This window comes from Schistocerca nitens, chromosome 8 (assembly GCF_023898315.1).
Source record: "Schistocerca nitens isolate TAMUIC-IGC-003100 chromosome 8, iqSchNite1.1, whole genome shotgun sequence".
Taxonomy (NCBI): Eukaryota; Metazoa; Arthropoda; class Insecta; order Orthoptera; family Acrididae; genus Schistocerca; species Schistocerca nitens.
The window spans coordinates 311,452,751-311,473,997 of NC_064621.1; the positions used below are offsets into that span (position 1 = coordinate 311,452,751).

The 21,247-nt window shown below is 36.9% G+C and overlaps 1 protein-coding gene across 1 annotated transcript in view; it reads right to left on the reverse strand.

Annotated features, from left to right (window-relative positions):
* Nucleotides 1–21,247, reverse strand: part of LOC126199336 (D-threo-3-hydroxyaspartate dehydratase-like) — a 180,214-nt gene that overhangs the window by 102,860 nt on the left and 56,107 nt on the right. Inside the window, exon 2 of the mRNA XM_049936189.1 lies at nucleotides 19,981–20,152. Within this exon, the coding sequence (XP_049792146.1) occupies nucleotides 19,981–20,152 (172 nt within the window). The remainder of the gene's footprint in view (nucleotides 1–19,980; nucleotides 20,153–21,247) is intronic.

Sequence of the window (21,247 nt, forward strand, 5' to 3'; positions counted from 1 at the left end):
TCAGAAAATTACCAAGTGGTTCCTTGTAAACGGACTCTCACTGAATTTTGATAAGACACAGTACATACAGTTCCGTACAGTGAATGGTATGACGCCATTAATAAATATAGACCTTAATCAGAAGCATATAGCTAAGGTAGAATATTCCAAATTTTTAGGTGTGTCCATTGATGAGAGATTAAATTGGAAGAAACACATTGATGATCTGCTGAAACGTTTGAGTTCAGCTACTTATGCAATAAGGGTCATAGCAAATTTTGGTGATAAACATCTTAGTAAATTAGCTTACTACGCCTATTTTCACTCATTGCTTTCATATGGCATCATATTTTGGGGTAATTCATCACTGAGGAATAAAGTATTTATTGCACAAAAGCGTGTAATCAGAATAATAGCTGGAGTCCACCCAAGATCATCCTGCATACATTTATTTAAGGATCTAGGGATATTCACAGTAGCTTCTCAGTATATATACTCTCTTATGAAATTTGTTATTAACAACCAAACCCAATTCAAAAGTAATAGCAGTGTGCATAACTACAATACTAGGAGAAAGGATGATCTTCACTATTCAAGATTAAATCTAACTTTGGCACAGAAAGGGGTGAATTATACTGGCACTAAAGTCTTTGGTCACTTACCAAATAGTATCAAAAGTCTGACAGATAACCAACAAGTATTTAAGAAGAAATTAAAAGAATTTCTGAATGACAACTCCTTCTACTCCATAGAGGAATTTTTAGATATAAATTAAGAAAAAAAAAAACAAAAAAATATTAAAAAAAATAAAAAAAAATAAAAATAAAGAAAAACAAAAAACACAATAAAATAAAGTTGTTATATTAACTTAAGTATGTTGTTAAATTAACCTAATTATGTCATGTATTGGAAAATTCGACTCGTTCCACATCATTACGAAATATCGTATTCATGATCCATGGAACTAGTATTAATCTAATCTAATCTAATCTAATCTGTCCTCTTAAGTTATCCATTGACAAATCAAGACAAGCAAAAACGTCTTTTAAAATACTAAACAGAGTTTGTGATCACTTGCTTCATCAACCATAATAGAAAAATGTTCAGTCTTCTTGACTGAAGTCAATACCTTTCTCAACACAGACTTTCCTATTAGATCAATGATCTCATTTTGAATATCGTGGGACGTCCACTTATACCCCAAACACCATAACCAATATTTAAACTCAGGTATGTCATTCTTTTGGAGTTCCAACAATTGAAAAAAATCTTCGTGCCCTCTAATTGCTAGCCCTTGTCAGCATAGAAATTGCACGGTAGTAAAAATTGTCTCAAGAGCTAAACGGCCTTTTTTCATATCACTATCTAACTGTTCATTCAATTGGGAGGCCACACTTCGGTTAGTTTCAGAACACCTTCTTTATGCGTAAACGTATTTTCATGAAGATGGAATTCTTCCAAGGCCTTTTTCCAGTTAGAAAACCCTACGGAAATGCCTCTTCTTTTTATGAAGAAAATTGTAATAGATTTATAGCGTCTGGCTCTTTGCAGGTATTGGAAAAAACTTTTGCAGTAGATGCTTCATATTCTAGCCATATCTATTTGATCAACCAAGACTTCTGAAAAGATCTTCCCTAACTGGATTGTCCAGGTTTTGGCTGTGAACGGTTCTCGCCTGAAGATGACGAAGCAATTTGGTAACAAATTTCTCCATTACAAACTTAATTCACAATAAACTAAGAGACTAAAGTAAACAAATAAAATATAGTCATATAAAATAGTCCACTAGACACTAAAGTTGGAACACTAAACACGTCTGCAGCATGCCCTGAATGAAACTATCCACACTGAATGACTGCAACTGCAGGTGGGCTTTATATATCCACGGTGTCGTAATATCTAGAAGCGTCAAGGTGACGTGAGGCGGAGGGTTCCAGGTGCTTCTGCTCCAGTTCTTTTGATGTCGCTGCGGCCGCAGTGCTGGCCCGCTGGCGCCAGCCTTCACCCAAAGGTTCGCGCAACAGGACAAATTCTAAGTGTGCCCACAGCACCATAACACTATCATGATTCACACCACTCGTTTTCAGTTAACCTGCTTACTACCGTAATAATTATTTGTTTTAACTCATTACTGAATGTATTTTAAAAGGTAACTATTGTCAAACAAGGAAAATAAAAAATTCCAATATAATTTTTTGTGATTTTACAAAGCATAATATAACTAATAATTTTCTTAAAATATTGGGGGGGGGGGGGGCTCTGCCCCCTCAAACGAAATTTTGAGCGGGCTCAGGCCCCATGGAGTCGGCGCCTGTGGGTGCCTCCATGACTATATGGCTTTCCTAAGCTATGCAAGGAAGGAATTCATCTCAGATCTATAGTCAGTAATATTAGCACAATTACATACCAGCTGGCAAAGTACCTGAAATGCATTCTCAGTGAATTTTTGAACTGCAAACATCATGTCCTCAATCATTAAAATTATTTCCTCAATGCCAACCGGCATGGATTTCGAAAACATCAATCATGTGAAACACAACTTGCACTTTTCTCATATGACATACTGAAAGGTTTGGAACAAGGCATCCAGGTAAATGTAGTATTTCTTGATTTCCAAAAAGCATTTGACTCAGTACCACACCTACGATTATCATTACCACACCTATGCTTATTATCAAAAGTACAATCATATGGTGTAAAAAGTAAAATTTGTGACTGGATTGAGGACTTTTTGGTAGGGGGAACACAGCATATTATGTTGGATGGAGAGTCATTGCCAAATGTAACTTTGGGTGTGTGGCAGGGAAGTGTGTTGGACCCTTGCTATTTATGTTGCATATTAATGACCTTGCAGAAAATACTAATAGTAAAATCAGGCTTTTTGTAGATGATGCAGTCTTCTATAATGAATTACTATCTCAAAGAAACTGCATAAATATTCAGTAAGATCTTGATAAGATTTCAGTGTGGCGCAGAGACTGGCAACTTCCTCTAACTGTTTAGAAATGTAAAATTGTGTACTTCACAAAACAAAAAAACATAGTATCCTATGGCTAGTATAATATCTATGGGTCATAATCGGATTCAGCCAACTCATACAAATACCTCAGTTTAACACTTTGTAGGGATATGAAATGGAATGATCACAGAGGTTCAATCACGAGTAAAGCAGGTAGCAGACTTCTGTTTGTTGGTAGAATACCGGGGAAGTGTAATCAGTCTACAAAGGAGATTGCTTACAAATCACTCGTATGACTGGTTCTAGAATATTGCTCAAGTGTGTGGGACCCATATCAGATAGGGCTAACAGGGGATATTGAACATATACAGAGAAGGGCAGAAAGAATGGCCACAGGTTTGTTTAATTCATGGAAAAATGTCACAGAGATACTGAAGGAACTGAACTGGAAAACTCTTGAGGATAGATGTGAACTATTCTGAAAAAGCCTATTCACAAAGTTTCAAGAACCAGCCTTAAACGATTACTCTAGAAACATACTATAACCTCCTCTGTATTGCTCACACATTGACCCTGAGCATAATATTAGAATAATTACTACATGCACAGAGGCATTCAAACAATCCTTCTTCCTGCACTCCTTACGTGAATGGAACAGGAAGAAACACTGATAACTGGCACAATAGGTTGTACCCTGTGGCAGGTACCTCACAATCGTTTGCAGAGTATAGGTGTAGGTGTAGATGCAGATCACATCTGCAACTCCACTGACTTTATACACTGCCTCAGTCCATTGTGGCTCCAGGATATGCATTATTGTGGTCAGTTTCAATGGAGTCTCCCTCTCTATGAGAGTTCCACTTTCTAATTCCTTGGAACTAAGAGTACAAAAGCCTAATGATTGTTTCACAGAAGTTTTAAGGAACATTCTGACATCAACATATTACCTCTTTGACAGGAAATATTATGAACAAACCAATAGCATGGCATTGGGTAGTACATTATCGCCTGTCACAGCAAACCTATACATGGAATGCTTTGAAGCAAAGGCACCAGAATCCCCAAAGTTGAAACCAGCGTGTTTCTACAGGTGCGTGACTGACGTGTTTGTGTGTGGCCATGGGGAGGAAAATCTTGAAGACTTCCTAGAACATTTAAACTCTATTCAACATAATATAAAATTTATGATGAAAATTGACAAAGAGGGCTAACTACCCTTCCTCAATGTTACAATATGTACTGAAAACCTACCTAAGTACCTCTAGCTGCATGCCTCAAGCAGTCACCATACTTCAAAAAGAAATTCAGTGGTAATGACTCTGGTCCACACAGCTTGAATACTTTCATCAGACAAGAAGAGCCTCATCAAAAAATTACAAAACATACAAATAATGTTCCAAAGGAAAGAGTACTCAGAACGTCAATCTGTATAGGTGATGCAATCAAAATCAAGAATGTGTAGGAAGAGGTTGAGACACACTGTGGAAGAGAAAATCTCTTATCTCCTTACACTGGCTCAATTTCTGGAAAGACTAGTAATCTACAATTAATAGACTCCTATGGAAACAGGGCAACCAGTGTATTTCACGGCCTTGAGCTAAGATAAAAAGTGTCCTTTGTAATATTAAAAATGATCTTTGTCTCTGAAAATTGGATATGCATCTCATTCCATACAAATGTGGCATGTCTTATGCAGGCAGATTACCAGAAAAGAGAGATGAAAGGAACATCAATGCTACACACAACTAAAACAACCAAGCAAATCAGTGGTCACCAAACACTCCCTTGAATATAATCATGAAATAAAATATGATGAGACCTGTCTTATGGCGCAACTGTCAAGTTTCCAAGACAGCACAAGTAAGAAGTCTATTAAAATAAATATATTGGATAGTCTAATAATTAGGGACTCAGATTTCAATTTAAACAAGGCTTGGGGTCTAGCACTCAATTTGTTAGGAATTAAAGCAGCAATCCATGGAATGGTGCCATTCAGCATCACCGAAGAAAGTGAAGTACATGCAGACAATTTCAACTTGGAAAATAATGTGTACTGTTTTCTGGGATAGGAAGGGTGTGTTGCTTGTGGATTTTTTGCCTCATGATGATATAATAAATTCTATGACTTATTATGAACCCTTAAAAAATCTATGCCATGTAGTTGAAAATGAAAGGCATGGCATGACAATTAAGAGGATCATTTTACTTCATGAGAATGCCAGTCCACATGCGGCCAACTGAACTCAAGAGCTGATCGGATCATTTGGTTGGTAACAACTTGATCACCCTCCATATAGCCCTGACCTAGCACCCAGTGACTATCACATTATTCCTGCATTTGAAGAAGCATCTGGGCAGTCAGCACCATGGTGACAATGAAGACATCAAATGACCATATTGTACTGGTTGTCTAATCAGATGGCATATGTTTATGAGGATGGCATTCAAAAGCTGGTTGCACGATACAAAAGTGCTTTAATGTTGGTGGTATGTGTTTAGAAAAGTAGATTAAAGTATAGTCTTCCACATAAAAATAAAATTGCTAAGAAAAATCTGCTTGTTTTATTTTTATTTCAAAATGGTATTTACATAAAAAACACATCTTGTATTTGCACTATGCCCTCACGGTGACCAGTTCCAGTTTCACAATTCATAGTTTATACAGGTAAACAAAAGTAGATCTCCTCCTTTTTTTTAGCACATATGGAAGGAGAATCACCTGCTTATTAAGAAGTGGCAGGTTTAGTTACAGTTCAAAGTGACAGAATATATATATAATGACAAGAACACTTTTGTAACAGGACACATGAAACAGCTCAAAATATTGTCACCAGAATTTGTAACACTGCCACATAACTAATGTTTGCTGATCATTAGTACTTCTAAGTTGTGCATTTACTAGTTCACTTGAATTTTAAGATACAAAGGTATTTCACAGTTTCTTACTCTGCACAAGCAAACTTACTTCTCATATTATATCGAGGTGCAGAATTTCAACTTAACTAACACTAAATTGAAAATATCAGGCAAACAAAATTCAGACTTTCACATGAACCAACACATTGATGTTCTCTCTGTGCTCACTGGTCACAAACTTTTAATACGAACCGACGTCTGCATGTGATCAGTGTATGGGTCTAACATGATCCAACACATAGATGCCACAGTGTACTGGTTAGATGCAGACTGCTTTCATACTGACACTGAGATGCTGCACAATTGTTTGCAAGATACCAACTTCAGGCTTTGGGTAGGGGTGGCTATTTAAGGACAGGCATAAGAACATGATGTGAATTACGAAATTATATAATGCTATGAAATTCAGTTAGGTTAGGTTTTATTATTTTGCAATGTCTCTAAGACTTTACTGTTGTTTAGATATGGAAAATACTTCAGGTTAGTAATTCACAAGAGTACATTATGTAGCTTTTTGAATTCCCTTTTTACAAGTATGGCATCCGCCTTGCAAAAAATATTTTATGACTCTAAATTATTTAAAATCTTAATCTCTGACTGGGTTAATTAATAACATCTTTTAAATTTGGGGATATATGTATAAAGACATGGCTTGGCAATGGGCTTGCCACTTTCATATTGCCAAGCCAACAGTTTATGACAATTTTTAAACAGAACATGGCGGTTAAATTAAATAGTTATTCCAGGAACATAGTTTTTTGGGCCAGGTACATGGATGATATCATTTTATTATACATCAGTTCCTTTCAAGATTGCAGTGATTTTCAGGAGTTGAATAAAATGCAAGATAATATCCAACTCAGGATTAATGGTAATACAACCAGCTATGATATTTACAGTAAGCATCTACTTCAAACATAGCTCCTCTAACCATCCACTGCAATATAAGAAGACAGTCTTCAGAGCATTGCTTCACATATTACACAGTGTTCCTTTGTCACATGAAGCTCATGACTGATAATTTGGGATAATCCAGTTTATAGTGAGTTCTAATGGATATGATAGAGAAATATGATGCAGCAAATGAATGTAGGGCATAACAATGTGGGCAATTCTGTGTCATCTAGCATATTAATTATGCTCATCCCAACACTTAACAGGGGTTACGGTGATCGTAAATATTGTAGGATACCTTATTATGGGAATATTTCTTGTAAGGTTATCAACAACGTAGGAAAAGATAGATTACTATTCATCATAAAGATGACATGTTGCAGATGGGCACAATTAAAAGCCACAGCTTTCATCAGCAAAAGAGAAACAGACACCATTCACGAATATAAGCAACCACACTTCACACACACATGATTTCCAACTCTGGTAGCTTGGGCCAGAGTGCAGCTATCACATCTAATAATTAAGCATCTCATCTCTAAGAATATAGTTCTGTCCTATTTAGTCCCAAAGAATAATGGCCTAAAATTTATTCGTAGGGAGGAGACAAAGCGGGATAACTTAAAGCCAGCAGTTGTGTATTGCATCATGTGTGACGACAGTGATTCCGGATATATTGGCCAGACAAGAAGACACTTTGAGGTCTGTTTTACAGACAGTAACAACTTGGGCTCAAGGTCAGGTATTAGCCCCGGTTTACATGAAACACACCTTCAGTTTCTAACCTCCATTCAAATTTGCAGATGCTGCACTATGAAATTAAGGACATTACACTCAACATTTTAGAGGAGGTTGAAATTTATCAGTCACTACTAAAACAGTTGACAAAATTACTATTAACGCACAGACTGAGCTGCACCACAAAAGTCTTCTATCCAATTTTGATTTCGTGGGTAGATAACAGCTAGCCTACCCATACACCTTACTGATGCACTCCTAAAGGATGCCATTATTCTTTGCTGAAGTTCTTGTTTTTGTACACCTGGTTTTTAATTTTTTTTCTCAATTGTCATAATCAACATTTTTAAAAAAACAAATTTCATTATATGCCCTGCAATACTATGGATACGCTATATGCTTGCTGGTTCTAAGAAATAATGCAATGTAGTATTCAAAAAATATTCATGTCATTGGCTAAGTTTTTCCAGGGACTGTATTAATTTGTACTGTAAAGTTTTTTACCAGTTTTCACTGTTTAAAAAAACACAACTCCAGTGGCCATATAACGCATAATAGTATGCAATTTTCATGCACTGTAAAGCTGGCCCCCACCTTTCTAGCCAACAACAGCACCAGTTCGGTCCGAGGCTCGCAACAGCGCCACCTTGCACATATGGCTCGTAATACGGACCTATCTGAGTAGTTTACGCTGGTATCGTGCACACTTCTATGCTGTCTACAGCATGGTAAGACATTCAAGGCTCTATTACAAATTTTGAAGTTAAGAAATGTTAATGTGGAATTTTTAGCTAGTTCCCATAATCATGTGGGAGTCAGAAATTTAAATACAAGGTGCACAACTTTGCTTCCTCTGTTTTCCCCAAACATTTGAGGCTTTAATGAAACAAATTGGTTACGCACATATCATTCAAAGTATTTTACATCACTGGCCGCTACTTTCTCCCATCTTTGAGGCAGTGTATGAATCGCGGGTCGAACAAATTGTTCATCTCTCGAAGCGATCCACGAATCGATCCAATCTGTGACTTCTTCATGAGATCAGAAGTGTTGGTCATTCAGACCATGCGCCACTGGTCTAAACAGGTGATAGTCAGAGGGTGCAATGTCTGGAGAATATGGCGGGTGGGGTAGGATTTCCCATTTTAATGGTTCCAAGTACGTTTTGACCTCTTTTGCAATGTGGGGTCGAGCGTTGTCATGCTGCAAAATCATTTTATTGTGCTTCTTGCTGTATTGCGGCCATTTGTCTTTTAATGCTCTGCTCAAATGCATTAATTGCATTTGGTAACGATCACCTGTGATTGTTTCACTTGCTTTTAACACCTCATAGTACACAACGCTGAGCTGGTCCCACCAAATGCAGAGCATGATCTTGAAGCTGTGAATATTTGGTTTGGAATCATAGCTGGGATAACCCTATGATTTTTTGCATTTAGGGTTATCGTAATGCACCCATTTTTTGTCCCCCGTCACAATGCAATGGAGAAATCCCTTCCGTTTTTGCCTCTGAAGCAACTGCTCACAAACACACAAAAGCCGTTCAGCATCTCTTGGTTGCAGCTCACGTGGGACCCAAATGCCTTCTTTCTGAATCATGCCCATAGCTGTGAGACATTTTGAAATGGCTTGCTGTGTCATTCCCACTAATCATGCCAATTCTTCTTGAGTTTGATGCATGTCTTCATTCAGCAATGTCTCCAATTCTGCATCTTCAAAAACATTCTCTCTTCCACGACTATGCCAGTCTACGATGTTAAAATCACTGTGCTTGAAGTGTTGAAACCACTCACAACACATTCTTTCACTAATAGCATCCTTACCACACATACTTGAGAGCATTTGATGATACTCAGCCGCTGTTTTCTTCATACTGAAACAAAACAATAACACCTCTTGCAAATGACAAGAATTAGGCTAGTAAACTGACATTTTCAATCAAAAACAACTGTAGGATGCAGACACAAATTGACTACTGTTTGAATGAGGTTATGTTGACCGAGGTCCAAGCTAGCTGCCTGATATCTATGATCTGCTTCTTTTGACCACTACTTACGGTTGTTGCCACCTATTGGCAAATGGCAGAAGCAAAGTTGTACACCTTGTAGGTTTATCTGGCTTCCTTTCACTTACATGTGATGCACAGACCCAGTCAGTCTAGTCATAAACAGCTGCTTTTAGCACGCTATTGGCTTTATCTAGACAATTAACAATAGGACTTAGCTGTAAGCATCCACTTTGCCCTGCCACGATTTTTTTTAAAAAAATGTGAGTTCTCAGTTCTTGTTGATACATGGCACTTTCTGATAGTACACATCTCTTTTAAAAACCATCATAATTTTATACTGTTTTAATTTCTTGTACAAATCACCTGAAGATGCATCTCTACTGATGTGAAACCAGTCGTAACTTTTTAATAAAAGTATTTTAACAGCCAGTGTGGAAGATTTTATTCACTATGTAGAATTTTGGCTGCAATTGTCTGACCTCTAAAGTAATATGTTTTGAAGAAAGCTACTTTCCAGACACATTGAAATATGCCATAGTTAAGCCACTTTTCAGGTAAGAATAAAGAGATGTAATGGTAAATTATCATCCAATCCCAATTCTCCCAATTATATCTAAAATATGTGAAAAAGCTGTTGTTACCCAAATCCAAAACTTCATTGCAAAATATTTCATTATCCCAAACAATCAATTTTGTTTTCACAAGAGAGAACACTATAGATGCAGTAATCAGTTTTGTTATGAAAATCTCATAACTAAAGGAGAGCAATAAGGTAGCAAGAACATTCCGCAACTTCACAAAACATTTTTTTTTTGTTCTAGAAATTGTGACTTTCTTTTTTGCAAACTTGTACTGTAATGGCTTACATCCTACTCATAGAGCAGAAAGCAAAGAGTCAGCATTATTTTAAATGGGGTAAATTATTATTCTTAGTGAAAATAATCTCCCAGGGTGTCATCGTCCCACAAGGCTCCACTCCAGGCCCATTCATATTACATTTCTTAACTCTGTGAATGATTTAGCGTTAAATATCAGTTCCCATCAGTTCTGTCTGCATATGATACTCCTGTGTTAACTGAAAATCAGGATGCAGAACAAATTCCCAAATCAATGACCAGTATCCTCAGTGCCTTGGAAACTTGATTTCAGCAAAATGGGTTGAATGTAGAAATATCTATGACTCACGTGATGTTATTCAACACTCAACATGTGAACAGTATGAAATTGTTCACAACAACCAATATGTAAAAGAAATCAACTCAGTCACACTCTTAGTATCAAATTTGGATAAAAATTTGAGCTGGTAAGTGCACATTGAGTACCTACTTAACCAAGTGAGCACCTATTGCAACTAACAGGAGCACACAAAAGTTAACATATGTGAGTCACTTTGAATCTAAGGTATGGTATTTATTTTTTGGTGGTGGTGGTGGTGGTGGAGGGACTGAGCTAACATAGTGCAAATACTATAGATACAGAAAAGTATTTGAACAATGTGCAATGCATATCATAGAGGACCATGTCACCCATTATTTAGAAAACTTCAAGTATTACCTGTCTCATCCTTATATAATTATACAATTACTTACAAAACTTCAAGTACTGACTCTCTATTCCCTATATATTTATGAAATTATTGTCTTTTTACACATCAGACAGTAGCTACTTGAGGGAAATCATTTTATCTAGGCAAATGACACAACAAACAAAGATTCAAAGAAAAGTTTATGTTTTCCACCCACCACCTAAAGCTCTTTGCCCAGATCTCAATGCATGGGCACATAATTTCATGATAAATTAAAAGTGATCAAATTAATGCAGATGAAAAGTTAGCTACATGAGGCACTGATACTGAAATGATACTACTCTGTGGACGAATTCATCCAGGAATTGAGGCAGATACTACTTGTTACATATCCCACTAAGTATCTATAGCTACTCACAGAAATATCATTTTAGTATGATATTATTATTTATTGGTGTAAAAACTTATTGTAAGTGCAGTGTAAATTTTTGACATGTGCCCTGTTAATATACAATATGGATTGTAAATGTGTGTCATGAGATGAATAAACCACAATTTGCAATATAGACATGGTGAAGAATGACAAAAGTGGCAATATTTAGCCAAACTAACCTTCATCATGAAGGTTCCTGTGTTATACAGTTCAAATGAGTTAGAAATATATGGGAAAATCAGTAAACAACTTGAGCATTTTATTAAATATAATTGTCCACAATATGCACACATATTTACAGATGACAAAAAAAAAAAGAAAAGAGATGAGCCTTCCATAATCCTACAGCAAAGCAGTTAATTATGGAATACAGACACTGAAAAGCACACAACAGATACCAAAAACATTCCTAATAAATTACAAAATACAAGATACAACATGCTCAAGAACATTTCAGGTTTTTTTAAAAAAAAATCAACTTCTTATGGATAAAATTACATAATGGTACTGCTCTTAATGAAAGAGTAATTCATCACTTAGCAAATAAAAGAATTAAAAAAGGTCATTTTAAGTCAAGGTGAGTTAATTTTGATCTCACACACTGATTTTAAACCTAAGAACTATGGCTATGATGACTAGAACTTGTTAAAATAAATACAGATACATGGCCATAATACAGCCACTTTTCCTCAAGACTGTGATTTGGCCATGGGAAGTTTAGCACTTAGAACAAAAACCTGAACTGCACTGTACTGTGTTGTTCCACCAGTATATCACTCAGACTCTTTATATTTATTTCCACTCTTTCTTCCATTCCAGAACTTTTCAAATCAAGCTCTTGTGTCACAGTATTGTCATTTTGTTGGTGGCAATCAACCTTTTCCATTCTCGGATGAATCTTCACCAGTTTCTAGGTGGTTCCTACACCATATTATTAATTACTGTGCTCTTACATTTTGAATGATATCAAAATAGTTTTATAGTTAACTAGCTGGCAAGGACCATATTTGCTTGGTCTTTATTTTCATTTATTTTCTGAGAACATTCCAGATCACTTAGGAACTTTATATAAAAGGACATTCAGAAAACTCTTAAAAATATTGATATTTCATGCTAAAAAGTACTGTTGAGCACTTCACTTAAAAATACTGCCTCAAGCTGTGCTGCATGCAATGTGGTATAGTGGTTACCACAGTTGGCTGGCACGAAGTGAGCTGCAAGTAAAAACCTGACAACTTGTAATTATTTGTCGAGTATTTATCAGTTCTTGAAGATTCTCAAAATTTCATAAGTTTGTATGTTTTATGCTTTGGAATATTTTATGTTTCCATAAATAGCTGCACTCTCTTTCCAGGAGTTGAGTTCAGTTCTGTTCTGTTCTGGCTGTATGTTATTGTTTATCCAAAACATGTTTTTAGTGTTAAGTGTTGTACTTCATTGATGACCCTGCTTTTGGCTTTGGACTTGATTCTGATTATGACATTTCATTGTTGGGTCAAGACATTGGGTACTTCAAAACCTCTATATCACCATGGACCTAATTAGGCAACGTAACAGCTATCACCTACACATACAAGAACCAGAATGCAGCAAGCACATTATTTCTGCATTCCATATATGGAACTGAAAACCAATGGATCCCAAAACAGCAGCAAGGTAGCTGCACATCAGCCATCCATCACTATTTTCCGGAGACACTAGTCAGGACCCAATGAAATGGCTGAAGGGATTTCACCAAGGCACCAAATACAACATGTGGGATGACATGACACGTTTGTTATATGTATAGTTTTCACTGGATGGCACAGCCTTGCAGAAGTTCAAGAACAATGAAAATAATCTGAGTAGTTGGGATAAAATTTCAGGGCAAATTGAAGAAAACATTTGGCAACAATCAACAGAAAATTCATTTAGCAGAAGAACAACTGAAGAACAAGGCCCAGTGTCACAGAAAAATGACACTGTCTTATGTACAGAATGTTTTAGGCTGTGTCACATTGTGAATCTGAACGTGACCGAAGCTGACAAAAGCTCACATTTGATTAAACTCATCACAGAAGATATGTGTCAAGTTCTTCTGGTGAAAGATGTCATAAGATCATGGGACTGCATCAGAGATGCCAGTGCATTAAGGAAAAGGAGTTGAACAAAACAGGTATGAATAACTCCTAAATGTGTTCCCTGTGGTAGCTGTGGAAGACCACCATGACTTCACCACTCTCATATCCAGGCTGTAAGCGCAGAGATACACCATTTTATGACAGCCATAAATGCCAGACTGAGTAAGCAAGAGACAGCAGCCATGAATGTCAACTCCATGTGGTAAGAGGTAGTAGAGAATATTGAAGAACAGGTGTATGGATCTCTAGTACAAATCTCTGCCAGCAGTCAAATGGGGTCAAGAAGAAAGGACTCAGTCAATTTGGAGTTATGCTGCAGCTGTCGATTACACCCCAGCACCTGTACAATGCAGGTACAACCAACTCCTCTGCCAAGTATGATGCCCACCAGAAGAACAGACTTTTGGAGTACACAGGACAAGACATTGGTATGTTTTCACTGTGGACACTCTGAGGATATGTTGGACACTATTGCAGAGTAAGAAGGCAAGTTTTTGATTACTACCATGCCATCAGACATCAACTATTGTATCAGTTCTGTTCTTGCCAGTCAAACTTCAAATGATTAAGATCAACTTCTAGGATGAAGCCCATTACCATACCCTGGACAACGGCACTCTCCAATAGGTTGTAGCTGTTTCCCATTGCCATACAGAGGAACCAACCATTCGCCTAGCTGCCAAATTCACAAAAACTAAGGAAGGTGATCATCTATGTAGGTGAGGATGCCACAGATGAAAATCATCTATGAACAACAGTTGCCAAGACATCAGGAAATCTGAAATTATCTTCAATGAGAACCAAGAACATTCCTCAAAAATAATGGATTGAATTTATGTTCTTCACTGCTCATGGAAGTATAACCAAATGGTGTCTTCTGAAAGCAAGGATTGTACGGTTTCATATTTTGAAGATAATGTTTCCATTTCTGAGTTTCTCCAGTCATATAATTGAATAATATTCTGGTGAAGGCACTTCCAACTGTGCTAATGAAATTTTTTCACTCATGTAACACATTGTTAGTGTTTCTCTATTGAATTTCTTGACACTGCAGAACAGATATACTTGATCCATTTTGCCAATGACAAAATGTCTGCATCATTTGTTGTACTCTTTAGTGGGATTATAATGGAATACTTCATCTACCAAACCGCAAACTCTACTTCTTGTGTTTTGGACTTCTCATACACTAATGTTTTGTTCACGTACTTACAATCATTGTCCTTCGTGAACTACACTTATTGAAACTCTGCTCCATTTCCTAACACTGTTTCTTCAGAAGTTTATCTCTGTCTGCTTGCTGAGTATCTCACTTCTACATCTACAACTATGTGATTACTCTGCTATTCACAATTAAGTGGCTGGCAGAGGGTTCAATGAAGCACCCTCAACCTGTCTCTCTACCATTCCACTCTCGAATGGTGCGCAGGAAAAACGAGCACTTAAATTTTTCTATGCGAGCCCTGATTTCTCTTATATTATCATGATCATAATTTCTCCCTATACAGGTATGTTTTCACAATCGGAGGAGAAAACTGGTGATTGAAATTTCATGAAAAGATCCTGTCACAACGAAAAACGCCTTTGTTTTAATGATTGTCACTCGAATTCATGTATCATTCTGTGGCACTATCTCCCCTATTTCATGATAATACAAAACAAGCCACCCTTCTTTGAACTTTTTTGATGTCATCTGTCAGTCCCACCTGATATGGATCCCACACCACACAGCAATACTCCAGAACAGGGCGGACAGGTGTAGTGTAAGCAGTCTCTTTAGTAGATCTGTTGCACCTTCTATGTGTTCTGCCAGTGAATTGCAGTCTTTGGTTTGCTCTACCCACAATATTATCTATGTGAGCATTCAAATTTAGGTTATTTGTAATTGTAATCCCTAAGTATTTAGTTGAATTTACAGCCTTCAGATTTGTGTGACTTATCATGTTATTGAAATTTAGCGGATTTCTTTTAGTACTCATGTCAATAACTTCACACTTTTCTTTATTCAGGGTCAATTGACACTTTTCACAGCACACAGATATCTTACCTAAATCATTTTGCAATTCATTTTGGCAATGTGATGACTTTACAAGATGGTAAATGACAGCATCATCTGCAAATAATCTAAGAGGGCTACTCAGATTGTCCCCTATATCATTAATATAAATCAGCAACAATAGGGGACCTATAACACTTCCATGGGGATCGCTGGATATTACTTCTGTTTGACTCAATGACTTTCCATCTATTACTAAAAACTGTGGCCTTTCTGACAGGAAATCATGAATCCAGTCGCATAACTGAGGCGATATTCCATAGGCACACAGTTTGGTTGTAGAATTTTAGAACATGTTTTTTGCTCGAGTATCATGTCGTTTTTGGAAACCCAGAATCTACTCTGTAGGAATCAACATGGATTCCAGAAACAGGAATCGTGTGAGACCCAACTCGCTTTATTTGTTCATGAGACCCAGAAAATATTAGATACAGGCTCCCAGGTAGATGCTATTTTCCTTGACTTCCGGAAGGCATTCGATACAGTTCCGCACTGTCGCCTGATAAACAAAGTAAGAGCCTACGGAATAGCAGACCAGCTGTGTGGCTGGATTGAAGAGTTTTTAGCAAACAGAACACAGCATGTTGTTATCAATGGAGAGACATCTACAGACGTTAAAGTAACCTCTGGCGTGCCACAGGGGAGTGTTATGGGACCATTGCTTTTCACAATATATATAAATGACCTAGTAGTTAGTGTCGGAAGTTTCGTGCGGCTTTTCGCGGATGATGCTGTAGTATATAGAGAAGTTGCAGCATTAGAAAATTGTAGTGAAATGCAGGAAGATCTGCAGCGGATAGGCACTTGGTGCAGGGAGTGGCAACTGACCCTTAACATAGACAAATGTAATGTATTGCGAATACATAGAAAGAAGGATCCTTTATTGTATGATTATATGATAGCGGAACAAACACTGGTAGCAGTTACTTCTGTAAAATATCTGGGAGTATGCGTGCGGAACGATTTGAAATGGAATGATCATATAAAATTAATTGTTGGTAAGGCGGGTGCCACATTGAGATTCATTGGGAGAGTCCTTAGAAAATGTAATCCATCAACAAAGGAGGTGGCTTACAAAACACTCGTTCGACGTATACTTGAGTATTGCTCAACAGTGTGGGATCCGTACCAGATCTGGTTGACGGAGGAGACAGAGAAGATCCAAAGAAGAGTGGTACATTTCGTCACAGGGTTACGGAGATGTTTAGCAAACTCAAGTGGCAGACTCTGCAAGAGAGGCGCTCTGCATCGCGGTGTAGCTTGCTCGCCAGGTTTCGAGAGGGTGCGTTTCTGGATGAGGTATTGAATATATTGCTTTCCCCTACTTATACCTCCCGAGGAGATCACGAATGTAAAATTAGAGAGATTAGAGCACGCACGGAGGCTTTCAGACAGTCGTTCTTCCTGCGAACCATACGCGACTGGAACAGAAAAGGGAGGTAATGACAGTGGCACGTAAAGTGCCCTCCGCCACACACCGTTGGGTGGCTTGCGGAGTATAAATGTAGATGTAGATGTAGAAGACGCTTGTGAGGAATGGTGTTGAAAGCCTTTTGAAAATCTAAAAATATGGAGTCGATTTTATATCCCCTGTCAACAGCACTCATTATTCATGAGTATAAAGAGCTAGTTGTGTTCTGCAAGAATGATATTTTCTGAATCCGTGCTGACTGTGTGTCAGGAAATCATTTTCTTTGAGGTACTTCATAATGTTCAAATACAGTATATGTTCCAAAACCCTACTGCAAATCGACATTAGTGATATGGGCCTGTAATTATGTGGCTTACTCCTTTTTTCCTTTATGAGTATTGGTGTGAACTTGAGCAACTTTCCAGTCTTTGGGTATGGTACTTTCTGTGAGTGAGCGGTTGTTGATAATTCCTAAATATGGAGCTATTGCATCTGCATACTCTGAAAGGAATCTCATTGGTATACCATCTGGACCAGAAGCCTTGCCTTTATTAAGTGATTTAAGCTGCTTTGCTACACTGAGGATATCTACTTCTATGTTTCTCATCTTCACAGTTGCTCTTGACTGGAATTCGGAAATATTTACTTCATCTTCTTCTTACTTGACCCACTTCTTTAATTTCTTCTTCTTGTTCATCTGTTGAGTTTCCTCTCAAGCTATTCATTCTCTTCCTCTGTGCAGTTATACATGTTTCTTGCACCGCATCTATTTCATCCCTTCACTGTTCTTTCTGTTTCCTTCTTTTCATTTGCAGGATCTCCTCCTCTTTCACATTTTGGCATCCTGCTAAATTTTAATATTGCTTAACTCACTACAGCACCACTTAATACATTATTCACTACCACATGGATTCACTTTCATTTAAATTTATATCACTTTCATCTTTCCTTGATCCACTCTAATCAGTTTCCACAACTATACTAATCCACCTCACATTCACCTGTATGTAATCTTCTGAGATGAAACATATCCCCTTCATAACAGGATAATGGAATATTTGAGAACATTCTCCAACATCCTGGATCATTCTATAACATTCTCAAACTGTCTGGTAGATTCTGTAACACTGTGGAACATTCTACAACATTCTTCAACATTCTTGATTGTTCCAGAAGGAACATTCTGGCCAGTCTCAGCCACTTTGACACTATTTTCCAGCTGCTTCACTGACTCCATAAAAAGTCTATTGATGTGATGCTATCTTTTGAAACTCATTTCTTCAAACCAAAACCCAGCTATTCCAAACTGAAATCTTCTTAAGAGGGCAGAAGGGTACCACACCATGTAACCCCCATTGGGTGTGGGGGTAAATTGCAGAGTTATAGTGGCATGCATGGTTCATAGGTGTCACTGCTCTGGAGAGACATATGCCCCCAAAATTTTTTGGAAATCGGTTATACATTTTTGAGTCTTAGTTGACAAAAAATGACACCCTGAACAAGTATGTCCAATCTTAAATAATTACACATACTAAAAGCTCTATTGCAGTAAGGAGGCAAAAAGATAACAATTGAATGGCACATGACAATTCCCAAAGGAAAGTATGATTTTCTGTGTGGTTGCCTGAGGGCATGGATTCACATGAATTTCTATTGCTTGAAGAACTTTTCAGGCAGAAAAATTTTGAAATCACAGAAATGGTTGTCCAAGAACTTAGATAGTGATTACTTGATCAATCTGGCATGAGGAAATGGGTTTTGTCAGGAAAAGTGTCATTGGAGGAAAAAGGACATGACATGGTAGCACCGTACCTGGAAATCAATGTCCAATCTTTGAAAACAGGACTCAAATTCTTTAATCTATGATACAACATACAATGTTTGAAAGTCGCAAAAGATGTTTTGGTTTATTTGAAAAAATAAGTTTGAGAATTATTTGCAGAATTCTCTGAAAAGTGGTTTTCGGTTCTAATATTTTCATTTTTTTTTTTTTTCAACAGGGCCTCTTAATTTAGACCTTCTTGCGATCTATACCCTATCTACTGAGTCCCTTCATCCCAATAATTTAGTGCTGGTGATGCCTGTGGCAGCATGCAGGGACAAATCATGTTTACATTTATTATATAATGAAAAAATTAGTACAGGCTCTATGGTGATCAGTCCTAAAGCCATTTCAATAAATTATTTAAAAACATTGTTTCATTTTTATTGACCTTATCAGCAACTTTTATTAATATTCACAAGACCCTTTTATGGCAGCTAAGTAAAGTAACTAATAGCATGACAAAAATTAATGCAACAATGGAAAATATTGGTGAAATACAATCTTGGATATGAGAACATACAACAACCCACCACATGAGAAAGTACTGAATGTCATATAAGCATATGCACAAGAATTTCACATCTGAGTAACTCGCATAAGATGAGGTGTTTTCCTGTCTCATACTATCTATTTTACAAAAAAATAAAAAAATATATACAGAAATTTCCAACATTTTCTCTCATTGTTGCAACTCAAAGGTACTCTTTAAAGGCAAATATGAAGATACTTTGCTGTGAGAATGTGTGATACACTGAAATATTGTTTCATTTATTTCATGTAAAACTAATTATGTTCCCCACTTAAATTACAGTTATTGGCAGTAGCTTTGAATCTCAGAATTTTCAGTCTGGCATCAATCATAGCCAAGCTTTCATGATGATGAGAACAGCAGGATATAATAGGAGACTGATATCATGATTTGACATACAATTATTTGCAACAAATCTGGATCTCAGCAGGCAAATTTGTTTTCATTTTCTCAGTACATTTAAACATACCTACTTGAAATTATTATTTTTCTCACCTTCCTTGGCAGAAAGAAAATCAATTACAGCGCAGAAGAAGAAGAGACCCTTGCAAACAAGATTTTGAAGAATACAAAAGTAATGCACTTACTCAGTCTTGTGAGTTTTCACATGAGGTCGGAGCTTAATACCGAGTTCTGCACATTTTTTTAGAATGTTCTGACAGTTGTTTACAACTATTTGCTTATCCACAATGAATGCTGGTGTGGGGACATCTGACAGCCGCTTCCCAATGTAACTTTTGGCATGAGTCGATGCACCAACTGTTTAAGATAAAAGGTAAAAAGAAATATACAAATGAAGTAGTGCTTAACATATACAACAATATTCATTGTGTACAAAAATATGTTTTTGGAAGGCATGTAATCATCCATGTAAAATGAAATGAATGAATTATTGGAACAAATTTCTAGCAACCTTAATAAAATATTATGCAGAACAGTCTTAATAGCATAGAAACACTTATATTTGTAAGTGGTGACCCATTTTGGCCTGATGTGGATCACCTTCAGACCATACTCTGTAATTTAGAGTAGAATAGAAAACAGTGAAAATGTAATAAACATTAAGTTAAAAATAAATTATATGATGTCATACCCAGTGATGGCATGTGGAGATGATGGCATGCAACAGAAACTGTGGAAACCATCCACTAAAGTAAATTACTGAGCATTTTGTGGTGTCATGGAGTTAAATAGCATATGACCTGCACCTCTCCACGGTGTCTTTAGCCAACAGGATACAATAGATGTGATACATGTCAGATAGTATGAAAATAAACCTTAATAATATGCTGGGTATCATCATAAGTTAAATACTATGCTGGGTGTCATCATAAGTTAAATCTAAATAACAATTCATTTGTTACACAGTCGTCTGTGTCATTAGGTAAACAGTGGCATCCTCCAGCCATCTTTGATGTACTCAAAGTCCTGCAGATGGCAGTCCATTAATGTGTTAACTGATGCCATTAGCTGATCAGTTATACATTTTCATGTATGTTACATAAAATTTTAACTGTATAGCATGTAAATTGTTATTATGATATAACTTACATTAGCAGCCTGCATAGTGTTAAGACTTACATTCATGCTCTCTGACACGTACCACATACATTATATCCTACTGCCTAAAGATGATGTGGGACGACAGGCAAAGGGTAGGGCATCTGCTATTTAACTCCATGACTGCAACACAGTCAGCAGTCAATATTAGGGCATGGTATTCACAGATTCTACTCCATGCCATCATCTCCACATATCATCACTGGGTATAATATTGAATAATTTATTGTTAACTTAATGTTTACTATACTACAGGTTTCTCTCTCTTCTGTTATACCCTAAATTACAGAGCAT